Consider the following 25,277-nt stretch of genomic DNA (forward strand, 5'->3'; position numbering starts at 1 on the left):
TCAGAAATCAAGAAGCGGCCTTAGCTCAGTTGGGAGAGCGTTAGACTGAAGATCTAAAGGTCATGTGTTCAATCCACATAGGCCGCAATTCATTTTTGCTTTTTTCGCGTCTCTTTTTTTTTGTTTCTTTTTTTTTTTGTTTCTTTTTTTTCGTTCTTCTTTTTTATTGTTTTTGACGATCTCGTACATTCTTTTTTCTTTGCGTTGCAATCGCTTCATTTATGAATTTTCAGATTTTGATTTGGTGTTTAAGTTTTGATGGTTTTGTGTTCAAGCAGATGATCTCACAATTTTAAAGAGCTGTGGATTTGTATTTTAGCAATCCACGATGTATCTGTGTTTAGGGTGGATCAAAATCCTACTTGTCCACATGGAAACCAATATGGTTTAAAAAAAAAGAGTAAAAGGTTATTTTTTTCTGATTGGTGAATAACACTTCATCGCAATCGACAGAATTGCTGAAGAGAGTTTTATGCAATAAGAAAAAAAATAAACAATTATGCTTCATCTATAGATTGTTCCTGGCTCTCCACTGATTCCAAACGCAAGTCAGCCTGCTGTCCTCCTGTATAACAGTGCGCTGGATCGGGATTACAGTAAATGTGAGCAGGAATCTTCAGTGCATCAAAATCCCGTCTTGCTTGCTCTGTCCATTTGATTCGCTCTTGTGGTGAAAATGCATACTTGCCAATATTGGACCAGTAGTACGCTCTTAAAAATTTGATTTCTTGAATAAAGTGCATCTCGTTAATACCATGGCGGAGTACCTGTCAAAAACAATTAATAGAATGTCAGGGATTTGGTCAACTACAGTACGCTCATATACCATGTATCCTTCAACGGAACGACCAGTGCTAATATACGGAAGAGCACGCGCAAGGTATAGACCAGGCTGGGTGAACTCCCAGAATTTCACTTGCTGGAATGCATGGTTTAGACGTGTGATCCCCAGAACGAACCGATCGTATTCTTCTCTGTCTCCGGAAGCGAGAAGATCGATTTGATCACTCTCCACCAGACAATACATGCCCATCGTACAAAAGATTAATCCAAAAATAGGAAATATATTGGCTACATTGAAACATGGGAAACTGATCAATTCCGCAAAAATAAAAATAAAAACCCTATTTTTCTTACGTGTCACGGTCAAAGACGGAAGTATCGAGACAAGCATTCGGTAGTGGAACACTGCTTTTCGGTTATTCAGTGATCGTGCGTAATAACACAGTAAGGTTCCATGGATAGCAATGCGGTTATAATCCGCTGCTTTTTTTCTGTGAACTTCCAAAAGAGATACAAACGGAGCACATTCGGGCAGCTGATCCATGACAATCGCATTGGCAACATGATACACGCCTAACCAAATCTCGGCTTCAAAATCGCCATTAGCATGGGCTATATCCGCCATTTGCTTCAGCAAGGCAATATCGTCCGGGGAGCTATTCAGAGAGCCTTCAAATATCCGCATTGTAATCACAGTGCTGACCGAACGGTAAAACGTTTGGCAATCAGTCACCACCCCCAGAGTGGTTGCCACCTGAATCGATTGATACAGCATGTTTCTGGCACAGGTGAATTTACCCGCAGCGAAACATAACAAGGCATAAATCGTCAACGTGCTGGAATCCGATTTCTCATCCATATACTTGACCGCTTTGATAATGTAAGCAATACTATTCTCCTTTTCATCGTTCAGCCAGCACAGTAGCGCGTTTCTTGCGAGAAATAAAGTGTAATGCGTGCCCAATTCACCGAGTCGTTCACAGGCGTTGAGACCAACTAAGCAAGTGTAGACAAAGTCACGTCCATCACCGTTGTGGAAGTAGATATTGGACAGCTGAGCCATAATTTCCACCACACGTTTCCCCAGTTCCTTTCTGGTGCGTTTCTTCCACATGTAAAAGACGTGCCATCGTAGATGTCGGTATTGCGCGAATCGATTTTTCCAAAAGCTGTAAAAGAACGCCATTTCGCTACGCGGCCACGGTTCTCCGAGATAGTCAAGAGCTTTGAAGAGATTTCTTTCCCCTTCCGTCAATCGTGTTCGCATCGTATAGCACATACCAAGTCGACGATAAATGTCGCTCTTGTGCACATTTCCAAAGATCGCGGAAATCTCCTCGTTTTCATTCAAAATCTTGACCATCATTTGCAGGTTGTTCGTGGCCTCCGGTAACTGATACGACTTCATATTGAGATCGGCCAGCTCTTCCAAATAATGGAGCTGTTTCTCTATTTTGTCAGCGTGGAGATAATGACGTACAATCTTGCTTAAAAGCTGAGAATAATTGTCACGGTTCAGTTGGGACTCATAGTACTCGGCCAGGCGGCGATGAAGTGAAATTCGGGTTTCGTAGGTTACCATATCGTATATAGTGTGAGGAATGGTGACGTGCGTAAAGGTATAAACTTCTGTCCGTCCTTCATAGGAGCTGTCATTGTGCGTTTGCGTGAGGAAATTGTACACATCATATTTTTGCACGGCGCTCCGGATCTCTTGCAAGTTCTTGTCGTTGAAGATGACATTCGAAGGAGAAATAATGGCTCGTATTTCATACACGGTGAAATATTGATCCAAGCAAGAAGCGATCTGTGACAATAAAATTTGTAGATTCGTTTAGTACGATAGGAAGCTAGGATCAGCTGGTGAGGAGAGGCTGCCAGATGTGGGATGGACGGCTTACCGTTAAAAACTCTTCAAAATTGGCATCTAGGCGATCAAACTGGATTTTGATGATGCGCTTGTAGTCGAAATTGCCGAGTAAATCTTCGAGGTCAAATTTGTTGGTACTCGGGACTAATTCGCCTTGGACCAATGTTACGTGGTTGAAATCTTTCAGGATGATGGCCATATTCTTGACATACAACGGATTGCCACCTGTGCGTTTCTTTTTTTTTTTTTCAGGTATTCAGGGTTAAGCAACTGTTTTTTTTTAAAATTCAAAATATATAATCGTACCTGGATAACGCGCACAATTTCCGGACTGACTTTCTTGACACCACTGTCGAACGATTGCAAGATGATTTGCTCAATTTCCATTGCGTCGAGCCCACCCAATTCGACTTTGGCGTTCACACCTGTTACGCAAAAATCGCTGAGAAAACCAATATTGTAATCGCGGCTAGGACGTGTGGCCATAATCAACAACACGCGTTGGCACTGTTCGTGTATATGGCGTAAAATTCGGATAGACGCTGAATCCGCCCCTAAGGAAACCACAGCGTCAGCAACAAATTAAGTCATGTCAGTAACCACCGAAAGTACAAACATTGAATATCGTCGCAAATAAATACAAAGCTAATGTGCTCAGACACATAGCGCACCATTCGCACAAGGACGCCTGTGAGGAGAATGTCACGTCCTCGACCATCCAGCAAACGGGTATATTGATTCTCTTCAACGTCGTTCAAGGTGCCAAAAATGACTTTAAACAGTGGCAAGAATCCTTCATCTTCTCCACATTTTGTCAGTGCTCGTAAAATGATTTCTGCCACTTCGTTATGGGTTCCGGTACTGTGACTGGCGGTGGGCTTGCATGTGGACGACGTCGACGTGTAGAGAGTGAGCCGTGGGCCACGGTCTTTAGAATTACTCGTTTCTGCATGCTGGAATGTTGAGTCGGACGCTATCGACAGATCGGTCGGTTTTCTTTCCGCGGATTGCATAGACGTCAGTTGGGCACTCAAATGTTGCGAAGAATGATTTGTATCGGGTACATTTGTTTTTTTCTCATTATCCGGAATTTGGTCCGTCTCAATAAGCTCAAAGAGCGAAAGCATCAAATTCTTCAAGAGATAGTACTTGGAGCTCTTCTCCACTAATAGGAAATACTTAATTAGCAATTGCTTTTCGTAGAGGGCGAAAAGCAAATTTTTTTTTCAAACTTTACCTTCCGTGGAAGATGACCAACTAACAAAACGAAGCAATACAATTCAATACTTTGCTATAAGCAGGAATACGAGCTAAAATGGTACATACCAGCATTGAACGCCGTGCGATATCATGGTTCGCTGGAGCGTATGGCAAAAGTAGCTTTTACCAACCCCGGAAGCACCGTAGATGATGAGAACATGATGATTTTGGTATTGGCTCCATTCATCGACGAATTGCGTAGCTGCCGACATTTCGCTTTTATAGCCGATGAAATCGGTATTTTGTTCCATCGCTTGCATCGAAATCCTCTTGGAACTTTTGGCCCCGAATTTGACAATTTTATACATCTGCACGGGCTTGGTCTTGCCCTTGACGAAATTCTCGCCCAAGTCCTCAAATTCACATAATCCTCCGATTTGACTCTTCGTCGTCGTATCGCACACCACGTTGTTCTTGGAAAAAGGAAACTTGAGCATACGAACGGCCAGGATAATTGTATCGCCAGCAATGCCGGGATCTCGTCGGAAAGGGTTGCCTTGCGGTAAAACGCAGTTGAAAATGACCCCTGTTGCCAGAGCAATCGCGAAATCCGGCAGATCCAATTGACGATATTGGTCCCGAAGTTCAAGAGCGGCTTTCGCTGCAAACACAGCTTCCCTCTCGTGGGATAAAGGCGGGAGTCCAAACACAGCGAGAATTGTGGCGCCTGGAGAATATAAAAAAAAAGTTATCACATACACAAACTTTGGCGCGCTTTTCATTTTGCGTATACCGACCTTTATCATCAATGGCAAATTGTTGCAACAAACCTTCATATTTAACCAAAGCACGGATGACCCTCAAGATGGCTTTTTGTACGTTTTGTAAACCAGCGTCCGTTGTCACATCCACCTTGCCCAGACTGATAAACACAATAGTCACGTCGCGAAACTGGGGGGGAAAGTTGCCGTCGCTACTGTGCTGCAAGCGATAAAGTGTGCTTCGGTTGAGGTATTTAAAATAATGAGGGCTCATATCCGCCGGAATTTGCATGAAAGAAGTATTACGGATACGTGGAATCAAGGGTTCGATACTGAGTTTGGACGCTTGTTGAAGCAAATTGGGTCGATCAAGTAAATAGTCGGCATTCGGGGTAGTACTCGTCAGTTTAACAGCATTTGGTTGTCGGTATGTGTTGTATCCTCGCTTTGAAGGATCCGGCGGTTCGGCGGTATGCACAATGTAAAATTGATCCCGCACTTCACATTGTAGATCCAAAGGCTGTCGCTGAATAATTTCGTAGGCTTCAGCTGTGATGCTCATTTCGCCGGCCTTGGCGGCCGCTAAAGCTGCATCCAGGGATTCGACGACCGGGCCTCCGATCGCATATTCCAGACGGCCATGTTGCTCCAAAAAGTAATTATCGTACGATCCCTGTTCGCTGCTCGTCGTAGTCGTAGAGTTACGTATCGTGTTATCACCGGTGGTGCTGTTGTTGGATGAATGGGGGTCAATATCACCCAATATGACATTCGTGATGTCGCCGCAAGATAATGCAATATGCAGCTCCAAATCAATGGCGTTCATGTTGCGTGTGCTCGAATACCCGCTCGAGGCACTTGCTCGTCTATCCGATTCGCTTTTTGACTTTTGTTTATGCTTACGCCACAAAAATGAGAGGAAATTCCATCGATCAAACGAAATGGAGTAAGATTCCGAGAAGTGTCGCGGAGGAACGTATTCACTTTCTGACAGTCTTTGCCCATTCTTCACTTTGCCACCTTCTCCGAAACCAAAGATCATGTTTCTATCGTTGCGGTTATGACGTTCAATATCGCCTTGTGGAGTTCTATGCCGGTTGCGCTCCTCCGCAGTCAAGTAGACGCGGTAATGTGACAAGCGAGCGAGTAGCTGGAGCCCACACTCGACTGCCCTTCGTACGAGCATATTCTTTTGACGTGTAAAATAGGCAATATTTGTATCCTTTTCGCCTGTGGTATGTAGGTGATCCATCGATATTTTTGCTTGGAAGCTCACGAGGACCGCATCTCCTAGAAACTAAATGAAGTTGATAATGTTTAATCATTCCAATGGAGGATGTCTTTTTATATTTTAATAGTTACCTTTACGACATCACCACCGAAAAATTCAATGATTTGGATACACTAGAAAAAGCATGGGTGAGTCATTTATCCATGGTTTGCCTTTTTAGGTGGCAGCTTACTTCGCCCATGTAAGCTCCGACTTCCAAAGCAATGGCTTCGGCGCCAGATTCGCCTTTTTCGGTGGCCAGTGTTGTGAGCTAAATTTCCACGTGGATCGGGTCCGTCAGATGTATATGGCAGATCAAAATTATATGTTTTCTACATACCGTACTAAAACCTATGAATGTACGTTAATCATGGCGTTATGCAATTGCCCATTCTTGATCATGACTTTACCAACGACATCGACCATGAGCACCACCCCAAATTGTGTATGCCGGTACGGAATCTCCACGTTTTCCTCATTGGCATGCAGCAACCTTACATACTAGGTCATGTTAAAAAGTGGTTACGCCTCGTCATCCAATGGGACTCTTACCTTTGGAATATACGGTGCAATGTTGAACATGATAATGTAAGCAAATTTTTGAATGAAAAATTCATGCAAATTTGATCTTGGTATGGAAGGTTCTGGGATTGAATTTATTACTTCACGTGATGCAAGTCGAGACGCCACATCGGGTCGAATTTTGTGGCGTGAAAAGGGAAGTTATGTCGGCAGGAACCGTGTATTGGTAAGTTACACAAAACATACTTTATACTCCGTCTATTTACAAAATACACAATTTAGGTAACTCATAATCACCTTGTTTCTTTTCATTCAACAAAAGATGTTCAAATCAAATGAGGCACTCTATAGAACCTTATATGATGATGAACAAGCAATTATCTATTTACAAAATAATCATATTATCAACCATTTTATATGCCCCATATGTAAAAAACCATTATCTATTGGAAAATATTATGAACGATACAGATACTATTGCTATACAGATAATGTCAGGAAAGGGATATACTCTGAGACATTATTTGAAAAAACAAATTTAAGATCAATCCAAATTGTAGAGCTTTTACGACAATGGACCATCGGTTTGTATATTATCTATTATATATAATCTCAATCTAATTTTATATTCTTTTATTTAGATCCATCTCCCACAAGAGTATCAAAACAAATGGGAATCGATGAAGATACAGTGACAAGATTATATACGAAAATTAAAAATGCGATAAAGCTATGGATATTAGACAATGAAGATATCTGGAAAAACAAAATCGGTGGAAAAGAAGAAATTGTCGAGATCGATGAATGTTGTATGGGAAGAACGAAAATCAGCACTGCAAGGCACAAACGATTCCAAAAACATATGTGGATACTCGGTGGTTACCAGAGGAAATCAAATTTATTTTTCCTTATACCTGTGCCTAACCGACAAGCAAAAACGATACTACCGATAATTCAACAATATGTTCATCCAAAAACGACTATTATAACTGACGAAATGAAATCTTATGTGAACCTAAACAAGATGGGATATCATCACTATACAGTAAATCATTCTAAATATTTCGTTGACGCTGAAAATCCTACAATACACACAAACACGATAGAAGGATTCTGGATGCATTTAAGAAAGTATATACCTAATATCCGAAGAAACTCTGAATTGTATACTTTGTATTTTTTAGAATTGGCTTTTAGAAAAAGATATGGTCATAATTTATTTGACATGTTAAAAACAGTGATCATACATTATAATCTAAATCAAAAGAAAATCCCAAATCAATAAATATACGTTTTATTCTGTCAAATATTATTTCAACATTTGTAAGTTTTGCTATGTTATTTTCTGTAATAAGCTTCTTCTCATATATCAATATATTATATAATAATTTCAAACAAAATTCATCTCTTTTAAATTCATCATTATCATCTTCATCATCTTCATCATCATAATTCTCAGATTCTGCCGAACTTTTAATTTTATCAATTATCTTTTTACTCACATTGGCATTACATATATCAACTTTATATTTTTTTTTATTTACATCAGGTGTATTCGGTTGGGTCAAATTTCTTTTACAGCTGAAATTTTCGGTTACATGATCAATAGGATTATCCATGTCATTGATTATATTTAAATTGTTATCCTTTATGTTGCTTCTTTCATTATCACTAAATTCATTGTCTGTCGTTATAGGCGTAGGTATATTATTTGATCGTTTTTTCATTCTTTTATTTCTTCGTTTTGGAATCATATATTGATCTTCAAATTTTTGATTATCTTTACGAAAACTGATATTAATTTTATTATTTTCTTTTTCGTATTCAACATTTAAAGATCTGATATCATTCTCTATCATAAAATTAAAAATTATTGATCTCTTTATTTTATAAAAGAATTGTGCACAAGTACCTTCCATCTTGTTTTTTATATATAACCAATTCAATTTGTATTTTCTTCTTACATGCAAATAGTCGATTTCGAAATCCAAATACGGAGTTTTAAAATTACCATTTCGCGGGTGTTGCCGTTATGTCCACAACTGAAGATATTAAAGTCCAAATTTAGTAACTGAATTGCGCATTTGATGTAAAAAACGGTTCCAATGGGGAAATAAACCGCGTTCAATGAACTTGTTTTTTCAATAAAATAGCAAAAATGGCATAGCATAACAGGTATTGATTTATCGCTGATCTCTATTGTAACACGTAAATGCGTTACAGCAACTTGTGCCGCTTAGGTTGAGCGACTTTTTAATTTTTATTTTTATTTTTATTTTTGCAAAGAAAAGGACGAATAAAAATTGTGGTTAAAGGATATGCATTAAATTTTTGTAACTGTTGGGGGGGATAATGGAAAAAGATCGAGTTTTAGGTGAAAATAATGATCAAGCGCTTGAAGATACGTTTGTACAGAGGGCCTTTGACTTCTTCCTCTTGGTCGTCTTTTTCTTCCAGATGGTCCAGTCCCATAGAAAGCTCGGAGCGACCTGTGTCAAGGTCAATCTCGTCGATCGGAATCATTTTTGATTTGGTCCACAGTTTGGTCACGATGAACCCAATCACGCAGAGGACCAGGCCTGCATAGTTCCCAATCAATCCAACAGCCGAGGGTGGTACAAAGTAGGAATAGCCGGCCATGAGTGAAATGACAATACAAGCCACCATGCCAAACAAATCTCCAAATGGATAGCACGGTGCCACGATAGGAAGCTCGGATAAGTTTCGATTTTGGCGCTTGAAGGCCTTCCTGAATCGGTAATGCGCGCAACAAATACCACCCCAGGTGACAAATCCAGCAACACCAGACAGTTTCGTCAACACCACAAAAAGCGCTTTTCCAGGAATAAACGATGTGGCAAAAGTGACCAAGCTCACAAGAGCAGTGCAGACCAACGCATAAGTTGGCACACCACGTTTCGAAATGTAAGCTGGTTCCCAAACGGCACGTTAGTAACAGTAACCATTGTGAATTTTCCTCGTTTGATGAACTGTACCTAGTTTATGATACGCGATACCTTCATTGGCAAGAGCGCACAACATGCGACTACTCACGTACATACCGCTGTTGGCACACGATAAAACCTAAAAAAGAAAACTGGTTCAGCATCCACCCTCCCTTTTTTTGTTTTCTTTTTTGAACTCATCACCTACCGTAATCAATATAACTGCATTCATAATGTCAGCCACAACTTTCAAGCCGCCTTTTTCAAACACTATCGTAAAAGGGCTGACCGTCACCGAACCGCCATCGGTATTTAGGTTACGTGGATCGTTCCACGGAATGATCATTCCCATGACAAACACTATCGACCCGCTTGCTTAGCAATGACCATGATAGCATTGGTACAACGCAAAAACCTACCTGATCCGAGATAAAAGATAATGATACGCCAAAACACATTTCGAATAGCACGTGGAACTTGCTAATGGTTTAAGAAAGTGCACAGAAAATGTTTAGACTACTGATGATGCTGAATTGTAAAAAGGTGCTCTTTTTACCTTGCGTGGATTATCACATTCGCCAGCCGTTATACCAATGATCTCTGTGCCCTGCATACTGAAGGAGGCCAAAACAAACGCATTGACAACGCCCAAAGCGCCGTTGGAAAAGGCACCAGGATCCTTCCAGTATTTAAAACCGTATACTTCGCCACTATATTGATGATATACATTAATCAAGCGCGTTGACAAAGAAAGTCGAAAACAGAGATGTTATCGTACCCAATATGACCGCCGGAAGTGATACAGCCAACGATGATGAAGATAAGTACGGCTAATATTTTGATCTGTGCCATATCAGTCAGAAACGGGTTAACAACTTGTTAAGGCGTTATCGATAATGGAAGCGCTTATCGACAAGCAGGTACTTACAAGACTGAACCAATACTCGGCTTCACCGTAGCTTCGAGCGCCACACATATTGAGCACGAAAATAATCAAAAGCCAGATGCCGGACCCTATTTCGCGCATGAGACTATGGATGATTTTGGCGCTTATTTTCTCTGCTTAATCAGGATTAATACTTACATGCCCAAGAAGGGACTTTTTGAGTCCAGAACTCCATCACTAGCGGAAGAGCTATGGGCGTACACATTGATCATCAGTCTATCAGTGGACTATGATGTTTGAGCGTGCAAGAGCAGTCATGACAGTAACTTCACCTGTGAGTTCGCTTGCAACAATGATGGCCCAACAAGCCCTGCGTAACTGATTGAGCAACAGCTATAGATTTTGACTTGAGGATTTACTTCCTTACCAGTAGTTGTATCCAATGGTTGCACCGAAAGATTCATCAACAAATCGTCGACAAAAGACAGTGAAAGACCCTGATACCTGTTATAACTCGACGATTAATAGATGTAGCCAGAGAAGCGAATCGGTTCTGAAGAATACTTACGGGGATGTAAGTGGCCATTTCTCCCAGAGAATAGGTGACCCAAAACACGATAAAGCCGATGATGGCATAAGCGATCAAGGCGCCCGCAGGACCTTGAGATTGGATTGATATGAGGCGATAGTCGAGTGAATACTTTTCCATCGTTTGAAAAGCTTACCAGCTGCGGCTAAATTGCCTCCTGCCGATAGAAACAAACCCTGTCCAATAACACCACCGAGAGAAATCATCTAGTTGCAATAGATATCGACATTGGAATCAGCAAAAAAAAAAAAAAAAAAAAATCTTGAACAAACCCAGGGAGGACACTTACGGCAAGATGGCGTGATTTTAAAGCACGCTTTAGCTTTTGTGGCGGTGGTTGGTCTTCCAACGAACGAGGAGAATGTGTGGTATCGGTTCCATGACCGTCTTCAAACGAGGTGATGGAAGCCTCAGTTTGAAGCTTTTCACTGGCGTGGGAATAGTGAACTGTATCGGCTGGATGTTTCTGTGAACTTGTCATAAGGAGTATAAAAAGGGCCTTTTTTAACATTTTCAGTCTTTTATAAGGTAATTGGCACAGATCCCCAGACCTTTTTGCATGTATTTGGAGATTTGGTTGACGAGGCAACCATGTGATCACCCTATTTTAAGGCATTTGTATCTCTTCATATTCCTTTATCTCCAACCTTTTTTTTTTCTTGTTTTCACACACACAGCGTGAAAAGGGACACAACATTATGTCATCTTTGCCAAACGGAGCATATCTGCTTTTATACGAGCGGATCAAGACTCGACAGGCCAACCAAGTAAAAAAAAGTCGACCCATCCTACGTGCCACTTATCCTATATTATGCATGCGGTAGATCAAACAGAGCGCAAATGAAATCCCCCCCAAAAAAAAAGATGACTGTCCTATCGTATCTGCTAATCGGAAGATGTATAAACCAACTTGGGGTAAGTACCTTGAACACAAATCTTGTGAGATGCGAATCCTTTCCCGCTAGTAGGCATTTGACTTTCGATGAGGAATGTGTGACAAAGTTTTCTGTCTCGTTCGTGATTGCGTTTCGTTTTACAGAACATGGGCCTGGTTTTGTATCCATTTAAACGTAAGATGTGCTGAGATTATGAAAATAGATGATTTGTTTGCAATAGTAGGGTCCTTAATACAAGCAAAAGAGCTTATGGTCCTTTCTGTATGAAGAACAAGTCATCCGTGGATCATTTTTAGGGAATCTGTTTTTCGAGATTGCCAGCTGTTCGTGTAACTGTTGATGCCTAAGTATCACAAGGATGCGCAAGCTTATTGGGGCTCCCTTTTCCGATCCAGGTAGTCCATGACCGCTTTCTACTTGGTTCGTGGGATTTCGCTATCCTGCGAATAAGAATCCGCCAGTGAATATTTTTGACCTATGTGGCAGTATGGGTTGATTCAATCTCGTACCGAAAGGCCATTTATCAACTAAAGTATGGGAAAAAAAAACATTTCCCTTGTAATATCACGGATCTCTTTAACTTGACGATGGATAACCGTAACTTGTGTGCTTCGACATATGAGGTGAATTGCCCTTCCCGACCGCTTTTTTTTTTTTTTAGAAGGGACGACATGCTATTTTCTTTCTCGACTTTCTATTCAAGCTTGCATAGGTGGAAGATCCCTTATTTGTTCATGTCACATAACCCTTTGGAGGAAATCATTTTCTCATCGTGACTGCCACTCTGTGATCATTCACAATTTTTCACAGGAGCCTTTTAGCGTTGCTGTCAAGTGGTACGAAGTGGCTTCATCACAAATCCAGCAAGAAAAAGCTATCATCACGAAGCATCGACCGTTGAATGATGAGGAGACGACTGGGTGATCAAAAAAGAAAAAGAGGTTGCATTTTCCGATCCGCAAAGTCGCCTCTGGAGAAAAAATGAAACACCGTCCAAATGTTGCTTGTCAGAAATAATTCTGAAAGTCACAGTCATTATCCGCGACTGCAAGAATCGTCTTCTGTTTCGAGCAAACACTGTCTCGTTTATTCGCTTTTTAGCATGTTCTCCTTCTCTCGGTTAGCAAGAGTAGCCGCCGTCCGATCTTCAGTGGTTACCCGCTGTTGGCAGGCTAGCGCAGTATCAACTTCGCGATATTACCATCCGACCACGTATCGTTTGTTTCAGCAAAGCACATTGGTTTGCAATGAACAGCACAAAAATATGGAACAGCAACAGACCAGCCAGCAGGCTCCTGTAGAGGAAGCGGAAGAAGACTCTATCGAACAAATCGATGCCAAGGATTATCCAGAACTTTATCCCGAATTGCAGTCGGAAGAAGATGCTGCGGTCGATACCGAATGGTTTGTGGATCCTGAATTCGAATCACAGATCTCAGAAACAGATTTCGTCCCATTATGGCAGCGACGTGCGGTGGGTGATCATTTGCAAGAACGTTCGGCGATGGAAGACATCTCAAAGGAGCTGATGGCTTCGGGACAAATCACGGCGGATGTCATCAAGGAATTGTTGACCGAAAGTAAAATGGATAATGTCACTGTTTTGGATCTGCGAGAAAAGTGCGATTGGACAGACTATATGATCATTGCTGAAAGCGCAAAAGGAGATCGCTTTCTCAGCAGTGTAGCTGAAAATCTCGGAGGAGTGGTAAGTGGAATATCTGCGGGAAACATGCGGCCCCGACGACAGGATAGCTCAATATTAATCGATGATATAGGTACGTAAGGCGATACGATCCAATCCCGAGAAGTTTCCTACCCAAGCGTTGCCTCATATTGAAGGACGCGACGATGATTCTGGATGGTTGTTGATTGATTTGGGACGATTTATCGTGCATTTATTCACACCAGAGATCCGACAAAAGTACGATCTTGAAGGATTATGGAAGGCTGTTCCCACCGATCCTTCTTTGCCCATGCCTGACCAAGAGTAATTTTTCAGCATAGACGTTTCTTACTGTAGCATTTGAACAACACTTTCTGTATTTGTTTCCTATTATCTCGCATTAAAATTTGACCTTATTTCTTGTTTGTTTCTAGTCAAGATCAACATGTCTCCCCGAGAAAATTTTGTCTTCTTTGGTCAATCCCGGGACCCTCAATTAAAAAAAGGACGTTCAATCTAAATACATTTCATGTTCTGTACAGTTCTGAGAATGCAATTCATGGGATGCAAGCAAGTCTTTGAATCAATTGGAGTGCAAATTGTCTCAATTTCCACGTTTCAAGGTCCGTCACTAAAAACCTTTTTTTTTCATGAGCCGCTGACCGTGACTTGGAAAGCCACAATTTTTTTCAGGCCTTTTTTTTTTTTTTTTTTTTTTTTCATATTGGCCTTGCTCAAGATTCCCTTGATTCAGCGCTTTGCAAAACGATGCCGTCTACATTTAGAACGTTGGAGCGCGAGCGCATGTTCCGGGAGCCGTCCGACAAGGAATATGGTGTTCCCTTGTTGCAAGAAGTCATCAAGCCTCACCTGGATTCGTTCAACAGCATCACCGAATTTGGCGACGCAGGGGAAGGTCTGCTTGATTACGCTGTCAAGGATATCGGCCGACAATCCGTGTTTGATAATGTGCTTAATGCCTTGAACGCCACCGAGGACGGTCAGAGTTTGGGTAACAAGCTTACCATGTGGGTGGAGGATCCCAAGATTTTCCAGCCCATGGTCAACGAACGAGACACCATGACATTGAAGCGCAAAACGTATCCCTCGGAATGCAGAGAAAGATTAGTCACTTATCGCGGCAAGCTTCAAGTCAAGCTTTGCTGGACAGTCAATGACGGCCCTGTTCAGTCGGATCAGCGAGATCTCGGTTTGGTGCCTATTATGGTTCGATCCAATCGATGTAATCTCAAGAACATGTATCCCAAGGAGCTTATCAAGCATCACGAAGAATCTGAGGAAATGGGCGGTTATTTCATCGTCAACGGTATCGAAAAGTTGATCCGTCTTTTGATTGTTCCTCGTCGTAACCACGTTACTGCCATCATTCGTAATTCGTTCCAAAATCGTGGCGCTACTTACTCTCAATATGGTTGCGCTATCCGTTGCGCTCGCCGAGATCAGACCACTCAGACCAATACCGTGCATTATCTCGTCGATGGTAACGCTATGCTCCGTTTCGCTTGGCGTAAACAGGAATACATGGTTCCTGTTGTCCTTATTCTCAAGGCGTTGGTGGATACTTCGGACAAGGAAATTTTTGACGCCTTGTCCCAAGGCGATATCAAGAACACTTTCTTGACCGATCGTATTGAATTGCTTTTGCGCAGCTTCAAGATCTATTCATTGTACACACGTGACGATTGTTTACGATACCTCGGTGAAAAATTCAGAATCATCATGGGCCTTGCCGAAGATTTATCGGATAAGGAAATCGGTGAGGAAGTGCTTCGCAAGATCATCTTGGTTCATTTGAATAATGGACGCGATAAATTCAATCTGTTGATGTATGTATCAACCAAAGGGGGATAAAAATGCGATCGATGAAGCTAAAAGTATATGTATTTTTTTTTATAGCTACATGATCCGCAAGTTGTATGCTCTTGTTTCTGGTGCTTGTTGCCCTGATAATCCCGATGCTCCTCAACATCAAGAAGTGCTTTTGGGCGGTCATCTTTACAACATGATTCTCAAGGAAAAGATTTTTGACTGGTTAACCAGCATCCGCCAGCAAGTCCGCAACGAAATTCGTCTGACGCCAGCCAAGGTGGACTTTTTCAATAGTAAGTTCATCAGTGGCAACATGATGGGGTATCCGTTATACTTATTTTTCTATGGCGTTCAGAAAATTACATGTTGAATGTCGTTCGTAAAGTGAGCCCTGATATCGGTAGCAAGCTTGCCTATTTCTTGGCTACGGGTAATCTCGTCAGTAAAACGGGTTTGGATCTTCAACAGGTATGGCACAGCATTTCCTTTTTGGGATATCGTTTTTCTGGAGAAATGGAATCGCTGATGTATCGATCCTATAGGCAAGCGGTTATACAATTGTTGCCGAAAAGCTCAACTTTTACCGTTACATCTCTCATTTCCGCTGTATCCATCGTGGTGCTTTCTTTGCTGAATTGAAGACCACGTCTGTTCGTAAATTGCTTCCAGAAGCTTGGGGTTTCCTTTGTCCTGTCCACACACCTGATGGTGCTCCTTGTGGTCTGCTTAACCATTTGGCTCACAAGTGCAAGGTCGTTAATGAACCTTTGGATGTCAGCCGTCTTCCGTCGCTTCTGGCTTCGTTGGGTGTTTCCCAGCCTGTATTGCACTCGATCAATCGTCCTAGTGATGTGGCAGTATTGTTGGATGGCCGTATTGTCGGTTGGTGTACGCCCAAGACCGCCGAAAAGGTGGCTACCAGTCTCAAGGTGTGGCGTGTGAATCGTCAAAAGGATATTCCCTTTGATATTGAAATTGCCAATGTTCCTGTATCTTATGGTGGTGAATACCCTGGTCTTTACTTGTTCTCCAGCCCCGCTCGCATGATGCGTCCTGTTAAATTCCTCGGTAATGGCAAAGAAGACCGAGTCGGTACCTTTGAACAAGTCTACATGGACATTGCTTGTATGGATGACGAAGTGGAACCTGGTGTAACCACCCATCAAGAATTCGCTCCAACGAACATGCTCAGTATTATCGCTAATATGACGCCTTTCTCTGATTTCAACCAATCTCCACGTAACATGTACCAATGTCAGGTAAACTTACTCACTAAAATCATCCCGTTGATTTTTCTTTGTGGATGTCGCGGATGTGAAAAAGGGAGATCAAAATTGGCTGATTAGATCATAACATACTTAGATGGGTAAACAAACCATGGGTACTCCTGCTACGGCTTTGAGTCATCGTACAGATAACAAGATGTATCGTATTCAGACTGGTCAGACGCCTGTTGTCCGACCCGAGTTACACAACGATTACGGTTTGGATGGTTTCCCCAACGGTTGCAATGCCATTGTCGCCGTCATTTCGTACACGGGTTATGATATGGAGGATGCAATGATTCTCAACAAATCCGCCCACGAACGTGGTTTCGGTTACGGTACGGTCTATAAATCCGAAATTGTCGACTTGAACAGCCTTCGTCAACGAGGCGAGCCTATTACATATCACTTTGGTTTGGATGCCAGAGGCAAGAAGCTCATGACCAAGTTGGGTGCCGACGGTTTACCACACATTGGTACCTTGTTGCAAGCCGATGATCCATTGTGCTCCTATATCGATGAATCGACGGGTCGAGCCATTGTCAAGAAATACAAGGGTCCTGAAGATGCGTTTGTTGATGAAGTTCGTTTGCTCGGCGATGACAGCGGTACCACCGAATTGCAAAAGGTGCACATCAAGCTTCGTATCACTCGTTCTCCCGTCATTGGCGATAAATTCTCTTCTCGTCACGGTCAGAAAGGTGTCTGTTCACAAAAATGGCCTGCCGTTGACATGCCGTTTACCGAGTCCGGTATGCAACCCGACGTTATCATCAACCCTCACGCTTTCCCTTCACGTATGACCATCGGTATGTTTGTCGAGAGTTTGGCTGGAAAAGCAGGTGCCTTGCACGGCATTGCTCAGGATAGCACACCCTTCAAGTAAGTCATTTGGTTTTCAACGTGGATCCTGCGGAGACAGAAGCTGAGGATACTAACGTGTGAATTGTTTAGATTTAACGAACAATATACCGCTGCTGATTACTTTGGTGAACAGCTGTTAGCAGCTGGATACAATTATCACGGCAATGAACCCATGTATTCCGGTATCACTGGTGAAGAAATGAAAATGGACATTTACATTGGTGTAAGTAGTCAATGGACAATTTTTGTGGATATAGCTCATTTTTTGGGATTGTGATGACTTATATGCAAATTGACACAGGTCGTTTATTATCAACGTCTGAGACACATGGTGAACGATAAATTCCAAGTGCGTACAACCGGTCCTGTGCACAACCTTACCATGCAGCCCGTGAAGGGCCGTAAACGTGCGGGTGGTATTCGTTTCGGTGAGATGGAACGTGATTCTTTACTGGCTCACGGTACCAGTTTCTTGTTGCAAGATCGTTTGATGAATTGTTCCGATTATTCACAAGCCCATGTTTGCCGACTCTGTGGATCGTTGGTGTCGCCAATTTGTACCAAGATCGTTTCCTCTCTGGCCAACAAGCGACAATTCGAGTGCCGAACATGTGGCACTTCCAAGGGCATCGATTTGGTGGCCATTCCTTATGTCTTCAGATACCTGACCACGGAATTGATGAGCATGGGTATCCGATTAACCTTGGGCATTAGACCATAAATACTATTAGATCATTCTTTCTTTTTTCACTTTTTCTTTTTTTTTCTTGTTCACTTGCATTTTGTACAGCCCCCTTGAAAAATATATGGATAAAATTCCGAATCTTTTTCTAAATAAGCATCATGTCAAAATAACTCATTGAATTTCGTTTATGCCACAGTAACTCCATTTAGTTTTCACCATGTCAGTGTGAAGAACTCCTTTGTATAACCTAAATAACAACCTACGATTTCCTACAGGAAAAAAAAAAGAAACCGACCAATCATTATAGTGAGGTACTTGCAACCGATTGCTCGCTCAGGCAATGATAGTCTAAAGATATTTAGATGGCTTTTACCTATTCAAGAATTTCACATCTTCTACAGGACCGTGGTCAGATACATGCAGCTTAGAGGCTCCAAATTTCTGGGTAAATGATGTATCCACAGTTGTTCTACCTATGAAGTCGTTGACAGGAACCTGCTGGGATCATCGCACAAAGAGTCTTCGTTTTGAAACCACGAATCCCTGGGATATAATTGTGCGCTGCTCCCCTCACATTTTTGTCTTCTTTTCTTGGAAGCATTATGAAGACGTTGTATGTGATACTGTACGTCGGCCTTTTGTGGCTTCGATGGATGGCCTCCAGTTTACCCGGATATGTGCATCCGGACGAATACTGTCAGTCACCTGAAATCACGGCTGGATCCGTCTTCAACATTGAAACATTCACACCATGGGAGTACCAACCACAACATGCAGCACGTTCCATAGTCATACCGTATGTGCATAAAACTTGAACATGCACACATCACGTTGGTAACCGAGCCTGCAACACTGTAGATACCTAGTGACAGGCATTCCATTCTGCCTTTTGCGCTTTATCGAAGCAGTAACTGGCACATGGCACGAAGGTAGGTCCATTGATCGCTCTGTTACTGCCAGCTCAGTCAGAAACCGAGCAATAACGGTCGTGTAGTGCCTGAAACCCTGGTGATCTTTCTCGTCCAGCGCACCGCTTGTTTTCTTTTTTCCATCCTTATCGGTAAGACTCGCGTGTAAAGCACGCAAAACGTGTTTATACGCGTATATGTATGGAAGAATTAACAATGATGTTTAGATTACAGCGTTATTAGCGTATGCCGCTATCTCAAGCAAGGCATTGTTTTGCCTCTGTTTCTCGTCGCTACAAGCCAAGTGATGCTTGTTTATTACATTCGTCCATTTTCCAATTCTGCAGAGGCCATTATCCTTGGTCTCAGCCTTGTCGTTTACACCAAACTTTGGCAAAAGGTGACAGCTTGATGCATATTCCCAAATTATTCTCGACTCATTTTTTCACTGTTTTTCGTTTCCGAACTTTAGCCATCTGCAGCAAGTGCTTTTCTCCTCGGTAGTCTTCTGAGCCTTGGTGTATTTACGCGTATCACATTCCTGCTTTATGGATTGGCAGTTGGTTTAGGCTTCTTATGGCTAGCGTATCAAAAGTAAGTGAAGCGTATTCTTGGTGCCATGTTTGTCCTATTCACGATTCAATGCATGTTAGCTTCTCAAGGAACGGGCTACGCTTGGTTCAAGCATTTTTATTTGGAGGATTGACCGTAGCGGCTTTCTGCGTCGTTGCTGATTCTTTGTATTACGGCTCTTTAAAGCTGACGGCCGGTTCCGTTCATATGGATACTTTGCATAAGCTATTGGATTTTATCTTGCATCCTTCTCAATGGACGCAATTGGCCTATGAAGTATGGAACAAACCATCAAAGGAGAAAGCTCAATTAATCCACCCCTGACTGACAATGTTAGGGAACATTGTCATGGACGCCTCTGAATAACCTGTTGTATAACCTGAAAACCGAAAATTTGGCCCAGCACGGGATCCACCCTCGCTATGTCCATTTACTGGTCAATCTTCCTATGCTATTCGGGCCACTCGCTTTTGTGTTTGCGGCAAAGTTTATTAGCATGATCAAGGGAGCCAAAAATGATGCTCAAGCACCGATTATATATGGTATGTCACCTAATTGATTTGGAGATCACTAAAAGCACATATTTACGATTGGGCGTGGATGTAGTGTTATTGGGCATCGTCGGTATTAGTATGGCTGGACTTTCCCTTATGCCACATCAAGAAGCCCGTTTTCTCGCACCGATGTTAGTGCCTTTGGTTCTTTTGGTGGCATGGCACCAACGCAGATTGCCAGTTGCATTTTGGGTATATATTTTTTCGATACAGAAAGACGGTTATGGTATGCTAACACTCAAAATAATAGTTACTGTGGGTCGTATTTAACATAGCCACCCTCTACATTTTCGGGGTTTTGCACCAGGTAAAAGCCAAAAACCTGTTCTTTCTTGATCAGCGGGTTAATGATTATGCACGTTAGGGTGGTATTGTTCCTGCCATGGCTTATCTTCAAGGACAAGTGACCAAGGTGGGAAATTGCCACTTATTGGATAGTTCGCACTTGACCTGTCAGTTGGGGTTATCTACAAGTACGTTTCTTCCTGCTTAGCTTGTAACGGGTGATTCATGCTGGCTAATAGATGACATTCGAGATGCCGAACTCGATATCACCACGCATTTGGTGTTTTACAAGACTTATATGCCGCCACAGCATCTATTAGGGTATCCTAAATCGTGGAGAGGTCAGTGGCATCATGATATAAGCGTAAAAAAAAGTGATCAACGTTTGACACCTGGAACAGGAACGCATGCTATGCAAGTTCAATTGGTGGATTGTCTTGGGAATGAAACTTGCGCAGCAGAGACGTTACGCCAGCGATCTGGAGTCAAGTTGCGCACTGATCGACAGTTCTATGAGATTGATTTTGCTCAATCGACCATTTCTGATGCATATGAAAGGTAAAACAGGTTTTATGTGCTCATCAATTTTAAACATTCCCTAACGCTTCTCTTTCTCATGTTTGTTAGAACATTGTTGATTGCACCAAACATTGAGCCACCACCGCAAGTCGACGGTCATCGATATTTACTTCTCGGCAATTATGTCCCGCATGTAGATTTTGAAAACATAAGTATTCGCTTGGTAAAGGAAGGCCGCTGGAAGATGAAACTGGTCACGCCGCCTCCAAGCCTAAACGTCTATCTTCTCATTTCTGAAGAATAAATGATATGGTTGCCTAACAATGGAACCCATGTTGTATGTCATGATTCACTTTATTCATTGTTTTTGTTGTGATATGATGAGTTATATTGACAAGTAAAAAAAAAATAATCATGAATCAAATGAAAAACTTTATGCTGGAAAATAAAAGATACAGTGAAGAAGCGAAAGGTAAATGATGGGATATAATAACAGAAATAATCGAACGTGATGTTGGTGCTCTTCTCTCTTTTTTTTTTTTTTGGTAAGCTTCTTTCCGTTTTCTATCACTATTGCTGCGAAACAGCGGCTGGTGTTCTTTAAAAACCATGGAAGGAGTTTTGATTGGAAGGGGGAGCTGGCCGGCTACCGACATATTGGCCGGGACCAGTGGGTGGTGTACCGGGAGAGGATGCGAAGCTTCCTTGATGAGAGCCCCATGGACCGGAAGCTGTAGGATGAGGTTGTAGGGGAGGATTATTCCTTGCGGGGGCCTGTGATTGCGGTCGATAAGCGGGATAGTAACCTGAGCCAGATTTGGCGGGAGCTTCTCTCGAAGGATCAAAGTAATGCATCGGATTGGCCTGCGAGATATCCGAAGCACCACCAAATGAAATGTTGGAGCCTGAATCATCATCAATGCCGGGATCCGCCAGTAAACCACGTTTGCTTTCATCTTCACCCGGAGCCACAACGGAATGTGTCAAATGGACAGGACCCATTTCACGTAGTTGCCGCTCTTTGCGTTCACGTCGCTTGTTTGCACGTACACGTTTGCGTTCGTAATCTTCCCAACGCTTCAAAGGTACCTTGGAAGGATCGAACTGACCGTCGCCCTTGCTGTGATCGTCACCCTTTTGTTCACCTTCCACCTTACGAGTTTCACCCCAGGAAAAGTCATCGAAATGCCAGAAAGAATACACAGGCAACACAAAGTTCCAAATCGGAAGTGCCAATAAGTAGACAAACATCCACATCAGGTAGACCCATTTGCGTGTGGTAATCAGGATGAGGAACGCCGGTGAAAATAGCACAATGATAAGCAGAATAAGAGGTACCGCCATCGTCAAACTTGTGATTTGAGTTTGGGCCATGGAGACGATCAATACCACCGTCAGTACAATGGCCACAGGTAAAGTCAATGTACCGACCAAATCCATCATCACCACGAACTGCATCGAGAAGCAAAAAGTACCGCACAGGTTACGCACAAGCACCAATTCAAACAAGTTGTGAATGGTGGAATTGATCCAACGACGTCGCTGGGACAACAGCACCTTGAATTCATCAGGAACCACCGTCTTACAAATCTATTCAATGTTAAAACCGGTTTTTTAGTCACCAAACCCATATCAAATACTGCGTCCAGAAAAAAAATACGTACGGCTTGCGGTGTAAAGACCATTTTTCGGAAAGGGAAGTTACGAAGCATCAGCGTTGTCAAGAAACGATCTTCACCAAGCAGGAGCAAGTTCTTTTGATGGAGGGTATCGATGGTATTGGAAGAATATTCTTGAACAATTTCAGGCTTCGTAATAATGGGGATCCAGTCGCCATCACCTTTCCGTGCCTTGAGACGATACATACAGAAACAGCCCGGCAAACATGTCACACCACCGAAAACCGCTTCGAATCCTTTGGCCAAATGATGCGAGATGAAATATTCATACACTTGAATGGCAGTGACCCATGAATCGCGCTTATTGGCAATCTTGGTTTCACCACACAGACCCATAATCAGATTGTCGTTCACCATGCAGTTGACAAGTAACCGTAATGACGATTGATAGACTTTGGTATCAGCATCCACCTGGTAAGTTTAATAATGGCCATTAGTAACTCATTTCATTTCCACAGCAATCAAGGGTTTCGTGATGCCATTACTTACCATGAGTACCAGCTCGAAATGATCCGGGGTGACTTTCATCAAATAGGTAATCTTTTGAAATAGTTCGTAGTCCAAAGGAGTCATACGATCATTGTAGGTGACGCGACTGAAAAAATTCATCAAAATAAGCTGAGAATCACGTTTGCCGCGATTGCCCGCCTTGGGTTTGCCTTGTTCGTCCGGATTGCCACATTTGACCACGAGAATCATAGGTACTTTATGGCCCTTGCATACTAAAAAAAAAGGTAAATAAATAGCATTAATAATGAACCTCTTCAACATGGATCGCCAAGCATTTCAGTCTTTTTGTCTATTCCGTCACCCGCATATATATCGTTGCCGCGAAACTCCATCCAACTCAAACGCCCTATCACCCGATTCCTTTCCTAGTCAGACCAATGCCGATGGCTTACCATAATGTCCCGCATACACCTTGGCGCAGTTGTGTTGTTTGGCACCGTTGGCAACAGCAATGTAGGATTTGGGCTCGGGATTCTTCATTTCAGGATTGTCAAAGGTAACCAATCCAAGACACATATCTGGGGTGGAAATGGTCTCACCATGACCGGTGATAATACCGTCAGCAATCAAAAAGAGCAATTTACGATCGTCGGGGTAATCCGTCATGGAGAGCGATTCGACAGTGGCCTGAATGCCCTCGGTATTCTCGGAATAACACGTAATCAACATCACCGTGTAGAGGTCGTTACCGACATCGACGGAAAAAGAGCCGCCAAACGTGCTTGGATTCGTTTTGGCGGCAGCCCCAGATCGAATATCGGACATCTCCATGGTCTGATTGGGTAAAACATGAGTCGGCGCTCTCATTCCCCCCGTGTCGGGCGGAGTTCGAGAAAGCTTGCGTGAAATGAACCATGAAAAGATAAGCGCCATGAAGAAGCGGGCCAACACAATGGACAAGACCACAAATAGCGAGCACACCAAAACAATCGATGCGGTAAAACATCCAGGCGTTGATTTGTCAATGTGACCGGCTTTGTACTTTTGGACCAGACAGTTGATGGACGATTGTAATTCGCTGCGACGGAACATCAGTTTGGTGCCATCTCGGCCTCCTTCAGCAAATGTCTGATTCAGAATGGTGCGAATGACGCCATCGAGATCGTCTCCCTGGATAGGTTGGGGATGAGCTGCAATGTATGGATCCATATTCAACACGTTGCCATCGATAACAAAGTAGTTTTGCAATTTCGGTAATGCGAGCTGGGCCCAGTCAAAGCCGACCTGGCGAGAGGTGTTTTTGATGCCGACTTGATCAAATGTTGCCAGCGATAACGGTCCAAGGCTGCAACCGTTGTGACCGTTATTGGCCGAGCAGGGATCAAAAGTGACAGCTTGGAAAGCTGCTGCTGGAGAACCGGCGAGACTCTGACAAGCGGGGATATTGGTGCCATGCTGGAAATAATTGGTGATATCGGTGCCTGGCGTTTGTGCCAATTGGTAAAAGTTGACGTTATCAGTAGGTTTAGATTCGGTGATGTTAAACTGCCAGCCTAGCACGCCCAGTAGTGAAGCTAGATGGAATTTTTTTTTGTCTCCATTAATTATCGTTCGTTATACAAAACAACGTGATACATTACCACTGTTGATAGGATCATCGTACGATGCGTAATTCTGTTGGTTGAGAGCCTGATCGGGCGGACACAAAACTGAGCTGAGACCAATCGTAATAAAAGCGACGAACCCTCCCATGCATGCGATAATAAAGCATAACGTGATTTTCTCTCTCCACGCTTGTTGCATGCCTTTATCAGGCATCTTCATGGCTTTCAACATGGGGGGTAATGCCCAAAATGTGACGATGCGGGAAAGTAGGACCCAAGGATCGAAAAGACTGCGTTGTGTAGTAGGTTTACCCGTCATTAACGGCGGCGGTTCCTGATAACGATCAGGTCGAATCAAGGTACGACCACGCTGGATATTTTGTGGTGCATTGGCGATACTGTTGGCTCCAGGAACGATACGACGGGTAGGTGCACGTCCAAGCGTAGTGGCCCTTCGTCCTACCGAAGCAGTGCCTGTGTTGTAGTAGTAGTTATTATCGGCAGGGGGTTGATAGGAATAGTCCTGGCCAGGTTGACCTCCGCCGATATGATTGTCATAACGAACCGGCATGATGTTGGAGGACGATGACAAAGGGAAGAGAAAAGGAAAGTATGAAAAGTGATGAGAAAAAAGGAGGAGAAAGAATGAAATAAAAAAGAGAGCCACAAGTTA

General features: G+C 42.8%; 7 protein-coding genes and 1 non-coding gene across 8 annotated transcripts; 5 read left to right on the forward strand and 3 right to left on the reverse strand.

Moving 5' to 3' along the window:
- Window positions 1-14: 14 nt before the first annotated feature.
- BYT42DRAFT_t100 lies at window positions 15-87 on the forward strand. Its single transcript has one exon. It is a non-coding gene; the product is annotated as a tRNA-Phe (tRNA).
- Window positions 88-497: 410 nt separating this feature from the next.
- On the reverse strand, window positions 498-6,383 carry BYT42DRAFT_639583 (uncharacterized protein; the record flags this gene model as incomplete). The annotated part of the gene is made up of 13 exons (XM_051572518.1): window positions 6,295-6,383; window positions 6,225-6,235; window positions 6,078-6,155; window positions 5,977-6,018; window positions 4,651-5,911; window positions 3,980-4,580; window positions 3,891-3,910; window positions 3,270-3,818; window positions 2,960-3,207; window positions 2,685-2,888; window positions 1,138-2,590; window positions 827-1,071; window positions 498-767 (listed from the first exon to the last, which is right to left on the reverse strand). The coding sequence occupies exons 1-13, from the start codon at window positions 6,308-6,310 to the stop codon at window positions 498-500; spliced, it is 4,998 nt and encodes a 1,665-aa protein (XP_051421679.1). The 5' UTR covers window positions 6,311-6,383.
- Window positions 6,384-8,593: 2,210 nt separating this feature from the next.
- On the reverse strand, window positions 8,594-11,306 carry BYT42DRAFT_576289 (amino acid permease/ SLC12A domain-containing protein). The gene is made up of 13 exons (XM_051569041.1): window positions 11,116-11,306; window positions 10,963-11,032; window positions 10,806-10,897; window positions 10,665-10,741; window positions 10,570-10,607; window positions 10,436-10,486; window positions 10,280-10,365; window positions 10,130-10,194; window positions 9,908-10,061; window positions 9,771-9,831; window positions 9,560-9,711; window positions 9,403-9,490; window positions 8,594-9,336 (listed from the first exon to the last, which is right to left on the reverse strand). Exons 2-13 carry the CDS (start codon window positions 11,030-11,032, stop codon window positions 8,777-8,779), a joined length of 1,494 nt encoding a protein of 497 aa, XP_051421680.1. The 5' UTR covers window positions 11,116-11,306; the 3' UTR covers window positions 8,594-8,776.
- A 1,680-nt stretch (window positions 11,307-12,986) lies between these two features.
- BYT42DRAFT_639592 (uncharacterized protein) lies at window positions 12,987-13,981 on the forward strand (the record flags this gene model as incomplete). Its single annotated transcript, XM_051572519.1, has 2 exons — window positions 12,987-13,430; window positions 13,501-13,981. 2 exons carry the CDS (start codon window positions 12,987-12,989, stop codon window positions 13,714-13,716), a joined length of 660 nt encoding a protein of 219 aa, XP_051421681.1. The 3' UTR covers window positions 13,717-13,981.
- Window positions 13,982-14,156: 175 nt separating this feature from the next.
- On the forward strand, window positions 14,157-18,068 carry BYT42DRAFT_499976 (uncharacterized protein; the record flags this gene model as incomplete). Its single annotated transcript, XM_051564673.1, has 7 exons — window positions 14,157-15,235; window positions 15,306-15,511; window positions 15,574-15,686; window positions 15,761-16,477; window positions 16,581-17,365; window positions 17,438-17,570; window positions 17,649-18,068. The coding sequence occupies 7 exons, from the start codon at window positions 14,157-14,159 to the stop codon at window positions 18,066-18,068; spliced, it is 3,453 nt and encodes a 1,150-aa protein (XP_051421682.1).
- A 266-nt stretch (window positions 18,069-18,334) lies between these two features.
- BYT42DRAFT_403769 (GPI mannosyltransferase) lies at window positions 18,335-19,405 on the forward strand. Its single transcript, XM_051563408.1, has 5 exons — window positions 18,335-18,343; window positions 18,434-18,828; window positions 18,891-18,961; window positions 19,027-19,092; window positions 19,168-19,405. The coding sequence occupies exons 2-5, from the start codon at window positions 18,635-18,637 to the stop codon at window positions 19,350-19,352; spliced, it is 516 nt and encodes a 171-aa protein (XP_051421683.1). The 5' UTR covers window positions 18,335-18,343; window positions 18,434-18,634; the 3' UTR covers window positions 19,353-19,405.
- Window positions 19,406-19,582: 177 nt separating this feature from the next.
- BYT42DRAFT_499744 (Alg9-like mannosyltransferase family-domain-containing protein) lies at window positions 19,583-21,175 on the forward strand (the record flags this gene model as incomplete). The annotated part of the gene is made up of 7 exons (XM_051564660.1): window positions 19,583-19,789; window positions 19,851-20,055; window positions 20,120-20,259; window positions 20,318-20,374; window positions 20,432-20,540; window positions 20,754-20,910; window positions 20,980-21,175. 7 exons carry the CDS (start codon window positions 19,583-19,585, stop codon window positions 21,173-21,175), a joined length of 1,071 nt encoding a protein of 356 aa, XP_051421684.1.
- Window positions 21,176-21,471: 296 nt separating this feature from the next.
- Window positions 21,472-25,175, reverse strand: BYT42DRAFT_615590 (chitin synthase-domain-containing protein; the record flags this gene model as incomplete). Its single annotated transcript, XM_051571975.1, has 5 exons — window positions 21,472-22,461; window positions 22,536-22,961; window positions 23,040-23,272; window positions 23,453-24,574; window positions 24,641-25,175. The coding sequence occupies 5 exons, from the start codon at window positions 25,173-25,175 to the stop codon at window positions 21,472-21,474; spliced, it is 3,306 nt and encodes a 1,101-aa protein (XP_051421685.1).
- Window positions 25,176-25,277: the final 102 nt, after the last annotated feature.

The sequence above is a fragment of the Radiomyces spectabilis genome (assembly GCF_025331425.1).
Source record: "Radiomyces spectabilis strain NRRL 2753 chromosome Unknown BYT42scaffold_9, whole genome shotgun sequence".
Classification (NCBI taxonomy): Eukaryota; Fungi; Mucoromycota; class Mucoromycetes; order Mucorales; family Radiomycetaceae; genus Radiomyces; species Radiomyces spectabilis.